The sequence below is a fragment of the Bombina bombina genome, chromosome 1 (genome assembly GCF_027579735.1).
Source record: "Bombina bombina isolate aBomBom1 chromosome 1, aBomBom1.pri, whole genome shotgun sequence".
In the NCBI taxonomy this organism is placed as follows: domain Eukaryota; kingdom Metazoa; phylum Chordata; class Amphibia; order Anura; family Bombinatoridae; genus Bombina; species Bombina bombina.
The window spans coordinates 248,610,658-248,625,731 of NC_069499.1; the positions used below are offsets into that span (position 1 = coordinate 248,610,658).

General features: G+C 36.0%; 2 protein-coding genes across 5 annotated transcripts in view; one reads left to right on the forward strand and one right to left on the reverse strand.

Annotated features, from left to right (window-relative positions):
• The window catches only part of TMEM87A (transmembrane protein 87A), a 244,168-nt gene extending 236,022 nt beyond the window's left edge, over nucleotides 1-8,146 (reverse strand). For both annotated transcript variants that reach the window (XM_053697919.1, XM_053697918.1), the window contains exon 1: nucleotides 8,008-8,146. In XM_053697919.1, the coding sequence (XP_053553894.1) occupies nucleotides 8,008-8,127 (120 nt within the window). In that variant the 5' untranslated portion in view covers nucleotides 8,128-8,146. The remainder of the gene's footprint in view (nucleotides 1-8,007) is intronic.
• Nucleotides 8,147-8,201: 55 nt separating this feature from the next.
• Nucleotides 8,202-15,074, forward strand: part of GANC (glucosidase alpha, neutral C) — a 133,928-nt gene continuing 127,055 nt past the window's right edge. The window contains exons 1-2 of one of the 3 annotated variants that reach the window (XM_053697920.1): nucleotides 8,202-8,278; nucleotides 10,180-10,361. In XM_053697920.1, the coding sequence (XP_053553895.1) occupies nucleotides 10,255-10,361 (107 nt within the window). In that variant the 5' untranslated portion in view covers nucleotides 8,202-8,278; nucleotides 10,180-10,254. Of the gene's footprint in view, nucleotides 8,331-10,179; nucleotides 10,362-15,074 lie in introns of all 3 variants that reach the window. The other 2 variants (XM_053697921.1, XM_053697922.1) reach the window with 2 other exon arrangements.

Sequence of the window (15,074 nt, forward strand, 5' to 3'; positions counted from 1 at the left end):
TGAAAGTTGTAAATAGTCACAAAAAGTAAACAAACAGTGCAGTTCATTTATGAGAACATAACTGTCCATCAATCCCTTCTTAAAATATTATAAATGTAGAAAGATTATGTGAGAATCCATGAATTATATATATACAAAACTAAATTTCATATTGAATAATTTGCATAATGTTTTCCAGTACTTCTATATATTTATTTATTTATTTATTTAACTTTCGTGGCCAGCAATACCTCACTTGCCACTGTGAACATCCTGTTTGGGTGGATAAACTAAATCTAAGTTGTCAACTGCAGGAGGGTGGAGCTGTATTCTGTGTCTGAACAAAGTATCCCAACCATTTGAGTGTGGGACATAAAAAGTGACAAGCTACACACTAACTTTTCACTTGAGTAAGATGAAATCTTACTCGAAATAATAGCAGCACAGTAACAGTACATACACCATGTTAAATAAGGTCACAATTAGCAATTAATAAGAATTCAAATGTAAAAAATTAGTGCAACTATTTCCTGTATGTATCTGGTACCATATGATCTACATTTCAAGAGGTTAGATGCTCTTTCCTGCCATACGGTTTCATATGCACTGTAAAACAAGGTGTTGCATCCTAAATCATCAAAGGCATGATAAAAACTGTGACTTTTGTGTCACTTTTAATCTTTTAAATCTGATCCTATTGTCAGTATATGGCCGGGTTATGATACAATATATTTAATAATTATCCTTTGAAATAAACCCCTAATAAACATGCATAGACCAAACAATAAAATTAATGTAAATTCCTAAATTCTTTATATTAGTTAAATTTTATAGACACATTGAAATATAATTTGAAGAAAACCAGATATGAATCAAAACTATACACATTTAAACTGTTATAATATGCTATGCAAAGATCATAAAAATTACCTTATTTATTAACCTTAATCACAATTGAATTTCATTAAAATTCCACACTGAGATACCAAGGTATGGTTTGCTTAACTTCCAGAGAAATATATTTAGTCAACTTAGCTCACAAAATATTCTATTTAACTCTAATTAAAACACCAGGAGTTATATATATTCTTAATGTAAACAGCCAATCTATCTAAGCTGAAACAAATTCTTTAGTAGCAATATGGTAAATTCAAAAATATATTTATATGGCTACAGTTATAAATTACTTGGCAAACACAAGTCAAACTTAAAACTATGCAAGACTATGGATGCAAGCTGAAATATAAATTGCTCTTTTAAACCTCTTAACTGCAGCAATAATGAATAGATTTGTTTTTAAATATTACCTATATTTAACAACCTCTTATACTTTACCAAAAATAACCAAATCGATATTTAGCTTCCAATATTCTTTGTTTCACCTCATATGAAAAATAAGGGTATATGCAATCTGGATAAGAAAAGGTAGCCCAATTTGCTTAAAGTAACTGTATTCCAACACAGCCAATTATTCAGTTACTTGTTCCCAGCAAAAGTCAGCAGCCTCTTTTCTCCTCTTGCATTCAGCTTATATTGTCTTAATCATTTAAGAAACTATATGGGAGGCCCTTCGGAAACTGATCTGTGATTCGCCCTTACAGAGCTGAGCATGGATTGGTTACTCAAGTTTGCATATGTTTTTAACAGACAATTCATTTGGCTGTCATACCATTCTAATCCCCTAGGGGGCAGCAGACAACCAGCAAATACAGTCTCACCATCAATAACTGCTACATTCCAAATATCTTCCTATATAATGATTATTTAACATACTATAACTTACTGCATTAATCACTTACAATATTAATTATAAATGGGATAATAAAATATTTTTCCGATTACTCCAATACCAGACACATTATGTTTTTAACATCATATTACTACTATCCCAAAATACATTCAAAATTGCACCTGGTCATTTCCCCATATTTATATACAAACATAGCATGTTTCATATTCAGAACACCTCTGTATGGGACAACCACATGTGTATTTGTTAACATGCCTGAATAAATAAAAAGAATAGGTTATTTATATTTTTCATTTAGCAGACATTCATATTTAATATTATACGAACAGACAATTTCACATCAATTAATGTTCTTCCTGTCATTTTCCATTAGCTTCCTGGAACACAGAAAACTGTATTTATTTTTTAAATCAATGGGTCAGTATTTGTATATACCAATGTAGTTATTATTCAATACAGCAAATATTTATTTAATATAGTATGTCATACAGAAACTTGCAATGCTAATTTGCCTGGGGTTGCATATTGGAAACTCTGCAGGGGACAATTCACACCCAAGTGACATGAGCCATCTCAGCCAGAAACTTTTTTTTTCTGAGTCCAATCAAGCTTCAAACAAAATCCAGTGAGCCATGGTGTTAAATTATCACGTCTGTTGGCATATGTTTCTTTCAGATAAGAAAGTATATTGAGAAATTTCAAAGGGCTCCTGAGCATATTTTCTACCAAAACACAGACTATTGACTCCATTAACCAAGGGTTTCCTGTGACTTAGGTAATGAGACAGATGCTTTCTCTTTGAAATAACTTAAATGTTATCTTAATCAGGATAAGCGTGTCTCACCCAGTCAAAACCATTTGGGCAGAGAGGACTGCAATTTACAGTGAATAGAACTGATGCACATAGTCTCATATATATAATTAATCCTGTGGTGTTATCATAAATATATGTGTAGATAAATGTATATTTTATTATTTAATAATACTCAGATACCCTGACACTATACAGAATCAATTGTTTTTTATGCACTGTCTGCTTCTGTCATCCTTAGCACTTTAATATTCCCATAAATGCTGTAACTCCAATAAAGTCCAATGCGATTTCAATTAAAGTGTCATAGTTATAAGAACATCCCCTAATTTTATAGAGAATTGACATCAATTAAACATTACACAATCTAACGAGTTAGAAAATGTATGCTTTTCTTTCCCTAAATGGGTCCTAAAGGTTTTTTAATAAACATCACATTGTTCTATAGTTTCCAGTATCAAGCAATGCACTTAGATTTTAACTACGTGAGTTCAAATATTAGCTATTTATAAATATGAAGGAAAAAACACAGCTGCAATCAAATGTTACCATTATCCTATACAACTAAATAGCCAAAATGCACAATCATATATAGTTGTATTATGAGCTCTCTGTGTGCAAGCCACTGCTAGATAAATCATTAGTACAAATGTTTGCCAAAATGTTTTAAAAACGATTCGGTTTGACAAAAGTATGTAAACTATCACGCCTTGAACTAGTAAAAGTTGACCAGACCGTTGACCGTTGTGTGGTGGTGTACAGATTCTGCAACCCTTTCTGGTTACAAAATCCAATGACAGACAGCTTGTGCAGTCTGATTTTGCAACCAGTAAAGGTGCGCGTGCCATATAAAATTCCTTGACCCATGTAAATCAGCTGTTTTAAAAGGTGGTTGGGCTTCTAGCGCATTGGCAGTGAGCGCCACAAACCTCCAGCAGCTGATTACACGTTACCGGAAGTGACGTGGTGGACACATTCCTATGGTAGACGGATTATTTTAGAACACTGGTGTTCTGGTAAATGGCCGAACTTTGTAAAAGAGCGAATAATGTCACTTCCTGCAAGAGAAACAGCCCCCGCCACTCGGCTATAGCCACTGCTTCTGATCCAATGCAGCTTTTCACAGGCTCCGTTTAATGTCATTATCTTTCATAAGATAATGACATTGAACGGAGCCTGTGAAAAGCTGCATTGGATAATCAGAAGAAGCAGTGGCTATAGCCGAGTTGCGGGGGCTGTTTCTCATGCAAGGAGACTCAGCTTTACAGTAGTAGTAATGTGAGACGTACTTACAGTGGGGGGCGGAGTTCCGAATATTGCAGAGGAGTTTAAAAAACAGCTTTCCATGAGTCACATGCATGCGCTCTATAAAGGGTTCCTGAATTTCACAGCACTAAATATTTTAGCAGTGACGTATGCCGACAGGTATGTGATGACGCTGGCACGCATGAGCATTATCTCCAAAATGTGTGAAACAGCTGATGAAACGTCACAGGAAGTGACATGGTTCGCTCTTTTCAAAAGTTCGCCCTCTTACCAGAACACCGGCAGCAGTATTGCAACAATGTTGTACATTAGCAAGATGGCAGCTCTTATTTCCTGTCATGTAGTGCTCCAAGCATGTGCACCTACCAAGGTATATCTTCAACAAAGAATAACATAAGAACAAAGCAAATTTAATAATAGAAGTAAATTGTTAACTTTTATATTGCATTCTGTCTGAATAATGAAAGAGAGGAGGGGGTTTTAAACCTGTACTCAGAACTCACTAACAGGCCAGATGTTCATGTTCACCTTGGGTAAGAATAGGTTAATAATCATGTTTACTAATCAGCTGATTATTTCACCTATGCTACAGTTCAGATATGAAATGCTGGCCTGTTAGGGAGGTCTGACGAAAGGTTTGTAAAACCCTGCTATAGGCAAAACTTATGTAAAGAAATTTTTAGTACATGTGGTGGATTCAAGTGGCAAAATGAGCTGAGCTATTTGTCAACAATTTAATACACTCCAGCAAGTAAAATAGATCATTAGGAACACATCGAAGGGGAGAAAAATTTAGAATACATTGTCCCTTTAAAAAGTTTGCCAAGCACCAGAACACACCAAGGCCTGTATATAACCAGTACAAGCACCAATTAACTGGGAAGCTAAAAGCAGGAACATGTGTGTGAATTAGAAAGACTCTAAGATTTACAATTACAGGGACAAGGAGGCTTACAATATAAAAACAAAACAACACTTTCCTATCTACTTCTTTTATTAAATGCAGTATTCTCCCCAGGACCTATATAATGGGCACAGGCACGACACATGGTTGATTTTACTGGCCACCTGACTAAAATTTAAAGTGATGGTAAGTGCAACAAATAAAGGGGACTTTCAGTCATGAAGTAAAAAAACAAAACTTCATGCTGAAAGTTCCTTTATTTGTCCACAGCGTTTGCCACACTGAGCGCCTCAGGCCGCCCATGGCAGAACGCTATTTTTTTACTGAGGTGATCTTAGCCAATAGCGTGCTAACTATCCAGCATAATGCCAACTGGGCCGCACAACTATTGGCTAACATGTGGAAATGTCACCTCAATGAAAAATGTAGCGTTCTGCTGCAGGCGGCCTGAGGACGGCACACGCTACAGGCAAATAAAGGAACTTTCAGCATGAAGTATTTTATACTTCATAACTGAAAGTGCCCTTTATTTGTTGCACTGGTAAGTAAATCTTAGCGTTTCAAAAACGCTAGGATTTACTCTTGCTAATAGGCTCCCATTCCAAGAAAGTGGCCCCTGCTCACCAAAAACACACTCAAGCACACCAGAAAAGTGTCCTCTGCTCGCAAATAGGCACCCAGGGACACCAGAAAAGTAATCCCTGCTCGCCAAAACACGCCCAAGCACCCTGGGAAAGTGGCCCCTACTCACCATTAGGCACCCTGGGAAAGTGGCCCCTGTTTGCCAATAGGTGCCCTGGTACCCCAGGAAAAATGGCCCCTGTTCATTAAAAGGAAACCCTAAGAAAGTGGCCCCTTCTCATCAATTGGTGCCCTGGCACCCCAGAAAAATGGCCCCTGTTCATTAAAAGGAAACCCTAAGAAAGTGGCCCCTACTCATCAATTGGTGCCCTGGCACCCCAGAAAAGTGGCACCAGTTCCCCAATAGATGCCTAAGAACCCTCAAGGCTTCCAGGCAACCTGTGAAAGTGGCCCCTTACTCGTCAATAAGCTCTCAGGCAACCTGGGAAAGTGGCCCCTACTCACTAATATGCACCCAGAAAGTTGCCCATTCTAGTCAATAGGTGCACAGGCACCCTGGGAAAGTGGCACCTGCTTGTCAATAGGCTTCCAGGCAATGTGGTAAAGTGGCCCCTGATCGGTAATTTGCGGTCAGGCCCTGCAGGAAAGTGGCCCCTTCTCACCATTAAAGGGACAGTTTACTCAAAATTTTTCTCCCCTTTAATTTGTTCCCAATGATCCACTTTACCTGCTGGAGTGTATTAAATTGTTTACAAGTAGCTCCTTTAACCTTATATTGGCATTTGAAATTGTTAATTTAGCATGTGGTATCCCCACCTATTCTGAAAGTTTGTGGCCGCGCGTACCAGCTATAGATAAGCTTTGTAAACACAGCCAGCAGAAGAAATTACACTCCCAGTGTGATAAAGCAGAGATAAGGTAATAAAATGTTGATTTTCCATTGTTCTCTCAAAGTATTGGTGATTGTTTTAAGGACAGATATAAGATAAAGAAGCAGGTATATGTGCACAATGTGATACAGTAATAAGATCTGATTATACCTACAAGCTCAACCTTTTTTATTAGGCTGTGGCTTCAAAACACAAAATCAGAGCTTTAATATACAGAAATAAACCTTAAAAAGCTAATTTTCATACATTTTTTACTCTGCAGTTGGTAAAAAAAAGCAATTGTAAACACATTAAGGGAAAAACTATTTTACAGTATACTGTCCCTTTAAGTGCCCAGACACCCAAAAAAAAGTCATTGCGCATCAACAGGCACCCCAGGAATGTGTGACCTGATCAGAAATAGCTAACCCAACCCCCCCCCCCCCCCCGAATGTGACCCCTGCCCGTCAATAGGCAATCATGCATGCTTAATGGGCCACTTTGCTGGGATGCTTTAAAGCAAGTTGGCAAGCAGGGGCCACTTTCACACGCGAATAGTGAGCAAAGAGGATTTTTCTAGGGTGCCTGTGTGCTGCTTTGCCAGGATGCTTGTGTGTATTTTAGCGAGCGGGCCACTATTTCCAGGTTTTCTAGGAGGCTGTTGGTGAGTAGAGGCCACATACTCAGTGCCTGTGCGCCTACTGGCGAGCAAGGGACACTTTACTAAGATGTCTGGGCACCTATTGGCTAGCAGGGGTCACTTTCCAAAGGTGCCTATTGGTGACAAGTGGCCAGAAAGCTTGAGTGTGGTTTGGTGAGCAAGGGCTACTTTCCTGGGGTACCTGGGAGCATATTGGCGAGCAAGAGCCACTTTCCCAGGGAGACTGTGCATTTATTGGCGAGCAGGGGCAACTTTCTGAGGATGTTTGGGTGTCAATTGGTGAACAAGGGCCATTTCCCCAGGAATCCTCTGCATTTATTGGTGAGTAGGGGTTACTTTCCCATGGTGCCTGGGCACCTATTGGCTAGCATGAATACTGCTAGCCAATTGAATACTGGTGCACAGCCCTAACTGGATATGTGCATATGCCTTGGAAAAACAGTAATAACTTTTACTAGAAGATATATATATATATATATATATATATATATATATATATATATATATATAGATATATATATATATATATATATATATATATATATATATATATATATATAGATATAGATATAGCAAAAAGTCTTTATTTTTCTGTCGCAGGACAGAGCCCCGCTACTTCACTATCCCATGTTTCAGTACATAGGACCAGACACCAGCCAAATTCGTGGATAGAGCCCATCCATGGTTCTAAAATGTCACGGGAAAAGCAACTGACTAAGGAAAGAGGTAAAATTATTTAATTTTATGTTGCTGGTAACGGAGATATAAAGAACTTGCTCAGTTGTGAAAACTATATATATGGTAGGATCAAGGGTGAAGCCCAAGGTAGGGTCCATTGTGTGACCCCCACCTACATTCCATGCCCAGTCACCTGCAGTTCTTCAATATTTTTTAGCTAGCCATAGAACGTTTTAACTCCCTTCCCCTATGGGCTAGTAACTACATCAGTCATTTAAACACTTTTATGAAGGGTGATTTAACCTGAAGTAGTACTACACAGAGCATTTTAACAGCTGCTCATATAAAAGACTTGGCAGGCATGTACGCGTTTTGTATAATTCGTTTACTGTAGAGCCAGCTGAAATACTAGACTTTCCAGGGCAATACTGGAAACCTGGTAGTGGTAACACGAGTATCGCTTGTTACACATATCACAAGACAGCCTTATGAACCCAGCTTTCTCACCCTATGGATGGGCACTCTCCAGATTGATGGCTCCGTTCCCTGAGCAAGTTCTGGAAGCAAAGATCCAAAGACCGTCAATAACGCAAGCAGACACCAACACCGGGTACGCGAGACCGCCATCACCGATCCGGGAACAGGAGGAACGTCACTTCCGGATGCGCATGCCCCACGTGACCCTCACTGACAGTGACAACTTTTACTCTACTAGTACAGAAGAGAGGAGAGTTGCATGGCAGTGAGGTACAGCTGGTCTGCGAGTGACACAGCCTAGGTGAGAGTGACATGACATGGGACAGGCAGACAGCAGAGCGACAAGAAATAGGGTAAATAGCAAATAAACAGCGATATTGAGCAGAGGCATTAAAGGGCTGCTAAATAACAAAATAAAAAGTATGTTACCAGAGAATAAGTATTTACTAACAGGAAGAAGAGACAGTGAAATAATGTTATGAAGCGCATAAAAACTGTAACAAGTCAAATGCGAGTCAGTCATGCAGAAACATAGCAAAGACTCTTCAGTAAACATAGATGACTGATATGTGTAACAGTAACAGAGAGACCTTGTTATACTGGAATTGTAAGACCGAATAAGTAGAGTGAATAAACAAATCACATGTAATTAGGAAACAACGTGTTTGAGACATGAGAGGCAGTCAGTGAAAGTAAATAAATACACCTATTGACACAAAATGTTATATATATATATGAGATCTTTAATAAATTAAGACTTTCTTTTAAAGGGACATTAAATGCAGACCTCAATATATATATATACACATTATCCTCATATCTCACTGTATACACAAACAATAAGATAAAACAATACAGAGTAACATTTTGGTATTTCGCTGTCATAGATTTAATCTAAATGTTCTTGCTTACGTAGCTTTTGTATACAAATAAATGTAATGCAGCTATTTGTAAACAAATGGACACACTTCAGCAGATAAAATGGATAGTTAACAACACATTAAAAGGGAGTACAATCATAGTCCATTGACTCTTTAAGCAAAACCATTTTTGAATAAATAAGACTAACATTCGGTGAGACATGCTTCTACTGAAGTTACATGACTTCTATGGTATCTCATTCTACTATATACAATAATTTAGCTGTTTGGGTGTAAAATAGGGCATTCAGTTCCATGTGACCCTTGAAGGGTCATGAAAGTTAAAATTTCATAGTTAAATGGACACTGAACCCATATTTTTTTTCTTTCGTGATTCAGATAGAGCATGCAATTTTAAGCAACTTTCTAATTTACTCCTATTATCAATTTTTCTTCGTTCTCTTGCTATCTTTATTTGAAAAAGAAGGCATCTAAGCTTTTTTATTAGTTCAGACTCTGGACAGCACTTTTTTTATTGGTGGATGCATTTATTCACCAATCAGCAAGAACAACCCAGGTTGTTCATCAAAAATGGGCCGGCATCTAAACTTACATTCTTGCATTTCAAATAAAGATACCAAGAGAATGAAGAAAATTTGATAATAGGAGTAAATTAGAAAGTTGCTTAAAAAAGTTGCTCTTTCTGAATTTACGAAAGAAAAAATTTGGGTTCAGTGTCCCTTTAAGATAGAACGTGCAATTGTAAGAGACTTTTCCTCTTAATTCTCTTATCAAATTTACTTTGTTTTCTTGATATCCTTTGCTGAAAATCATACCTAGATAGGCTCAAGAGAAGCAATGTACTACTGGGAACTAGCTGGTGATTTGTGGATGCCCATATAATGATGCTTATCATTGGTTAACCAGGTGTGGGGAGCTAGTTCTCAGTAGTAAATTTAGTAAATTGCTGCTTTGGATTTAACTTTAACTATGCATTTATCCCCATCACAAGCGCTAAATACACATTTGATTATGTTGCATGTTTGAAAGCAACATTGAAATAATAACATGCTCTAACACATTAGTGCATTTTCTTTTTGCACTTTTATTCCCCTTTATTGGTTGTAGTAATGCACCACATTTTCCCTTTGTGGATTATGCTGACTCCCATTGATTCCCATGATGACAGCTAGTTAAGTGGTTTCAAGACGCAGTGAAGGAAAACCATTCGGCCATGTACTGGAAGAGAAGTAGTTTAACCCTCAGTTACCTTACACCCTTCATAACCATAAAATGACGCAATATTGTGAGTTCAGAGCAATGATCCTTTTATCCTGCACAGATCCAGAGGGCATCACTGCAGCAGGTTTAAAACAGCTAACGTCTGATCTGGATAAGGATAAATTTTTATTGGACTATGAGTTCCCCGGCGTCAACACCACTTCTCTCCGATTCAACTATGAGTTCCCCGGCGTCAACACCACTTCTCCCCTTAGCCTTGACGCCAAATGAACAACAAGAAGAGTAAGTAAGACAACCATCAGTACTGATATTAAATACACAAGTCAACTTACATTACATAGCCACCTAGGACTGTGAGTCTGTCCGGATGAATGCACCCTGTATTATCAGGGAAACCTGTATTTTCTGAGTTTGTCAGGAGCCCACCTTAAATTAAAGGGATAAGAAACTCCAAATTCTTCTTTCATGATTCAGATAGAGAATACAACTAGAAAAAAAAACTTTCCAATTTAATTCTATTATCAGGTTTACTTTGTCCTCTTTCTATGCTTTTTTGAAGAGCATACAAAGGACTCTATTATCTGAAGCTTGTAGCTTTGAAATTTCCACTAGTTCTGGATGAGTAAAAAATTGAGAAATTGCAGCGGATGAGTATTTTTTTTACCTTTTCCTATCTACAACAATGAGTGGACTAGTAACATTTCCCATCTGGACTAGTAGCTTTTAACCCCTGATTAGTAAACTATAGTGATATTCTTTTACTCCTGTGTATATATATATATATATATATATATATATGTATTTGTGTGTATATATATATATATATATATATATATATATATATATATATACACATACATACACGCATTACATATATATATATATATATATATATATATATATATATATGTAATGTGTGTGTATATATATATATATATAAATATATATATATGTAATGCGTGTATGTATGTGTATATATATATATATATATATATATATATATATATATGTAATGCGTGTGTGTGTATGTATATATATATATATATATATATATATATGCGTGTGTGTGTATGTATATATATATATATATATATATATATATATATGCGTGTGTGTGTGTATGTGTGTGTGTATATATATATATATATATATATATATATATATATATATATATATATATATATATATATATATATAATTATAGTAAAAGATAGTCCGGCACTCTGTGCAGTGGATAAAAAACTTTTCTTTATTGATGTCCAAATAAAAAAAAAAAAAATATATATATATATATATATATATATATATTTATAAGAAATGGCTTGAGAAAATATAATTTGAAAAAATCTTATACTTATTTTTCTAAAATGCAGTTAAAGGTTACAGAAAAAATATATATAATTCAAAATATACAGAGTTAACAGTTGATAGTGTTTGCCTACTAAAATAAAAAAAAACTTAGAATGTTATGTACCAAGAATGACCTTGTCAGCATTTTGATATGCATTTTTTCTGTCTATCTGGAGCCAGATAAGCAAAATATTTATACCCTTTCTACAGCTTGCTGATATCAATAAAGTGACAGTATACACAATTTTCAAATAACTGCATATAATAGACACTCCTATAAAGAAGACTATGCACAGATAATGATTTATAAATCCAGTATCAAACCTTTTAAACACTATTTAGAAGCTCCCAGTTTAGCATTGTTGATAAGTTTAGGCTGAGACATCCACTGAAAGGGGCTGAGAAAGGGAAAACAGAAAGAGCAGACACTCACCCCCTTCTCTGGATATGAAAAGACACATTACACAACCAGGAGTCTGTAGACATCAGTGTGGAGCTTGGTTAGGAGTCTGAAAATCAGCACAATGTTATTTAAAAATAAGCAAAACTATACATTTTTGCAAAACACTTCCAGATGGGCTAAATGAATGGATCATCTACAAAACATTTATGCAAATACAAATCTAGTGTACAATGTCCCTTTAAAGTAATTGTAGGATGAAGAAAAGGTTTAAGATACAAGTTTGAAAACACACATATTAAGATGAATAAGCTACCAGTTAAAAAGAAAAAGACCACACATAGTTACAATGGTTGAAGTATGTTTATTTGTTTATGTATAGTACATTTAAACTTGTTAAAAAACTTGTTCCATTTAAAGTTATATCATTCAGTAGATCGAAAGTACACATTACTCCCCACCAGTGGCATATTTAGGTTTTGTGCTGCCCTAGGCACTCAAAATTCTGCTGCCACTCACCCTCACAAACCCTTTAAATACTATCACTATATAGATGATATTTTCATCATATGGACAGAAGGAGAAAAAAAATCTACATTTTCATAAATCATTTAATCTATTTTATGCATCAATCAAACTTAAAATGAACTTTTCTCAAGACCGTGTCAGCTTCCTGGATACAACAATATCCATCACAAATGGCATATTGCACTCATCTGTATACAGGAAACCAACAGATAGATACAGCTACCTCCACAGCTTCCACCCCAATCACATTAAAAAAATCCATAATCTACAATGAGGCTACCAGATATCACAGAATTTGACACCAAGGACCGTGACCTCATTACACTGTCCCAATCATTCAGAAAAAAGGTTACAAAACAAGGATTATAAATAAACAAATTAACTCTGCCCTCAATACCCCACGTGAACACTTACTACAATACAGGGAGAAGAAAAACCTATCACTTATCCCACTAGTAGTCAAATATAACCATGCTGTGGAAGGGATACGAAAAATCCTAAAAGATTTACAGCCACTACTCTTAGAGCATCCCACACTCAAAAAAATATTTCCAAAACCCCCAATCCTGGCATTCAGACAACCACCTGCCTTACCTAAAACAGATAACGAAAAAAAGTAAAAAAATGTTAAATGCCCCTAAACAATGTGCTAAAGCTACAAATAAAATCAGTTAGTAGCAATATGTGTACTTAAATCCAACAACAGATACCAATATAATAAAATTGATATTATTATTTCTGTATCAGATGGTAATCCCAATGTGATAGAGTGTCTAATAAAATAATCTAATATTCTAAACCAATACAATAAATATTATTGGACCCCTTAGTGGATAAGTGTAGTCCTTTTATACAAAATAATAAAAAATAAAAATGATATGTGTCAATATACATATAAAAACATAATAAATACAAACAATGATACGTGATCACTGTGATATAGTGATATATCAGTCCTGTTCCAACCCCCAAGGCATTGATGTATAAAGTCAGAGGACGTGTCCACTCTTAAAGGACAAGCGGCTGCTGTGCTTCTTCCAAAGCTGATAGGCAATATAGCGATGATCTGCAGATAATAGGAAAGAACAAAAGAAGGTGCCACAATAGTGCACAATCAGTGGTGTTTGATTTCCCACGCACAAGACAGGTATTACTTACTAGATTAAAAGCACTTGAGAAGTGCCGCAGGTGCAGACTGGACTCTTAGTAGCTGCCCAGCAAGCTATCCTCACGTAGTGTTAGCAGACTCTTTTAGATCCAAATCCACAGTCAGAATACGGTGACAGTAACCGCTATGCATATTACTCTGCTGCCCGATCTGGTAGTGTCAAATGCTTCAAGAGGATAGTTCATATAAAAGTACGTGATGACAAAGTCGTTAAAAACAACAACTTCAGTTTATTTAAAACAAAGTACACAACGCGTTTCGCGGTACACCGATTGTGCACTATTGTGGCGCCTTCTTTTGTTCTTTCCTATTACCTAAAACAGAAACTGGTCCATAAGAAGCTACCCCTTGAGAAAAAGAACACTCAGAATGGAACCAAGTGCTGCAATAGAGCTCTCTGCAAACTATGTCAACACATTTGTAAAAGCAGCACAGCAAATCACAAGAGTTAATTCTATAACATTAAAGGGGCATATTCATGTATATCTGCAAATGTGGTATACATGATACATTGCATTGCATTTGAAGTGGGATGTTATATTGGAGAAACAAGCCAAAAACTGCACCTTTGGATGAACTTACACAGACACTGAATCAAACATCACTGTAAAACTAAATACTGTACCCCTGTTGGTCACCATTTCACCCAACCTGACCACTCCATCCAAAACCTCAAAATCAAGATTCTCAGAGGCAACTTCAAAATCACCATGGAAAGAAAAACCTTTGAAATGAAAATGATAATGCACTTCAACTTGTTAAATTCTGGACCAAATGTGGACTCTGGGTTCTTAACACAATTTTTTTTGTATGTACTTTCATATAGCCAAATACATTGTATATTGCACACTCTTTATACATAGGTACACAGGTAAGCCTATGTCCACACTTTTGCCATTATTATTATTCCCTTTTTTTCTTTATTTCCTTTCTTCTTTTTCCACTATTTTCTACTCCCCCTGTATACATAATTTCACATCTTTATACATATTGATTCAATGTTGATTTATAACTTTGTCAGTATATGCTCTATGTAAAACCATATAGTTCCCCTGTCTGTTCTCCTACACCCCTCCTCTCCCTGCACTCAGACCTCTGAAACACTTTCTGTTTTTTTTAACCATCCTGTGTTGTAAGATATAATCTGTAAATTCCATTGAATTGGTCAGTATTCCTTCAGACATGAGAAAGGGAGGAATTCTTCCGAAAGCTTGTCAACTTATAAATGTATAGTTAGTCCAACAAATATTATCATTGCTCAATGCAATACTCTTGTTATTTTGATATGTATATGTGTGTACATATGTATTTATCTATTTATATGTGTATATATGTATTTGCAGACATAAATACACATATAAATACATATACTCATATATAAGTGCATTGGAGCCCTTTGCAGTCAAGTACCTGAAAACATGAAAAATATTTAATAAAGTTTTAACCGTGTACGTACTGTATATATTTCACATTCCAATGTTCTTCACATAGGAGAAGTATATTTAGTTAAAATTCTTTTTATTTTGTTCCAATATAACATATAAAACAA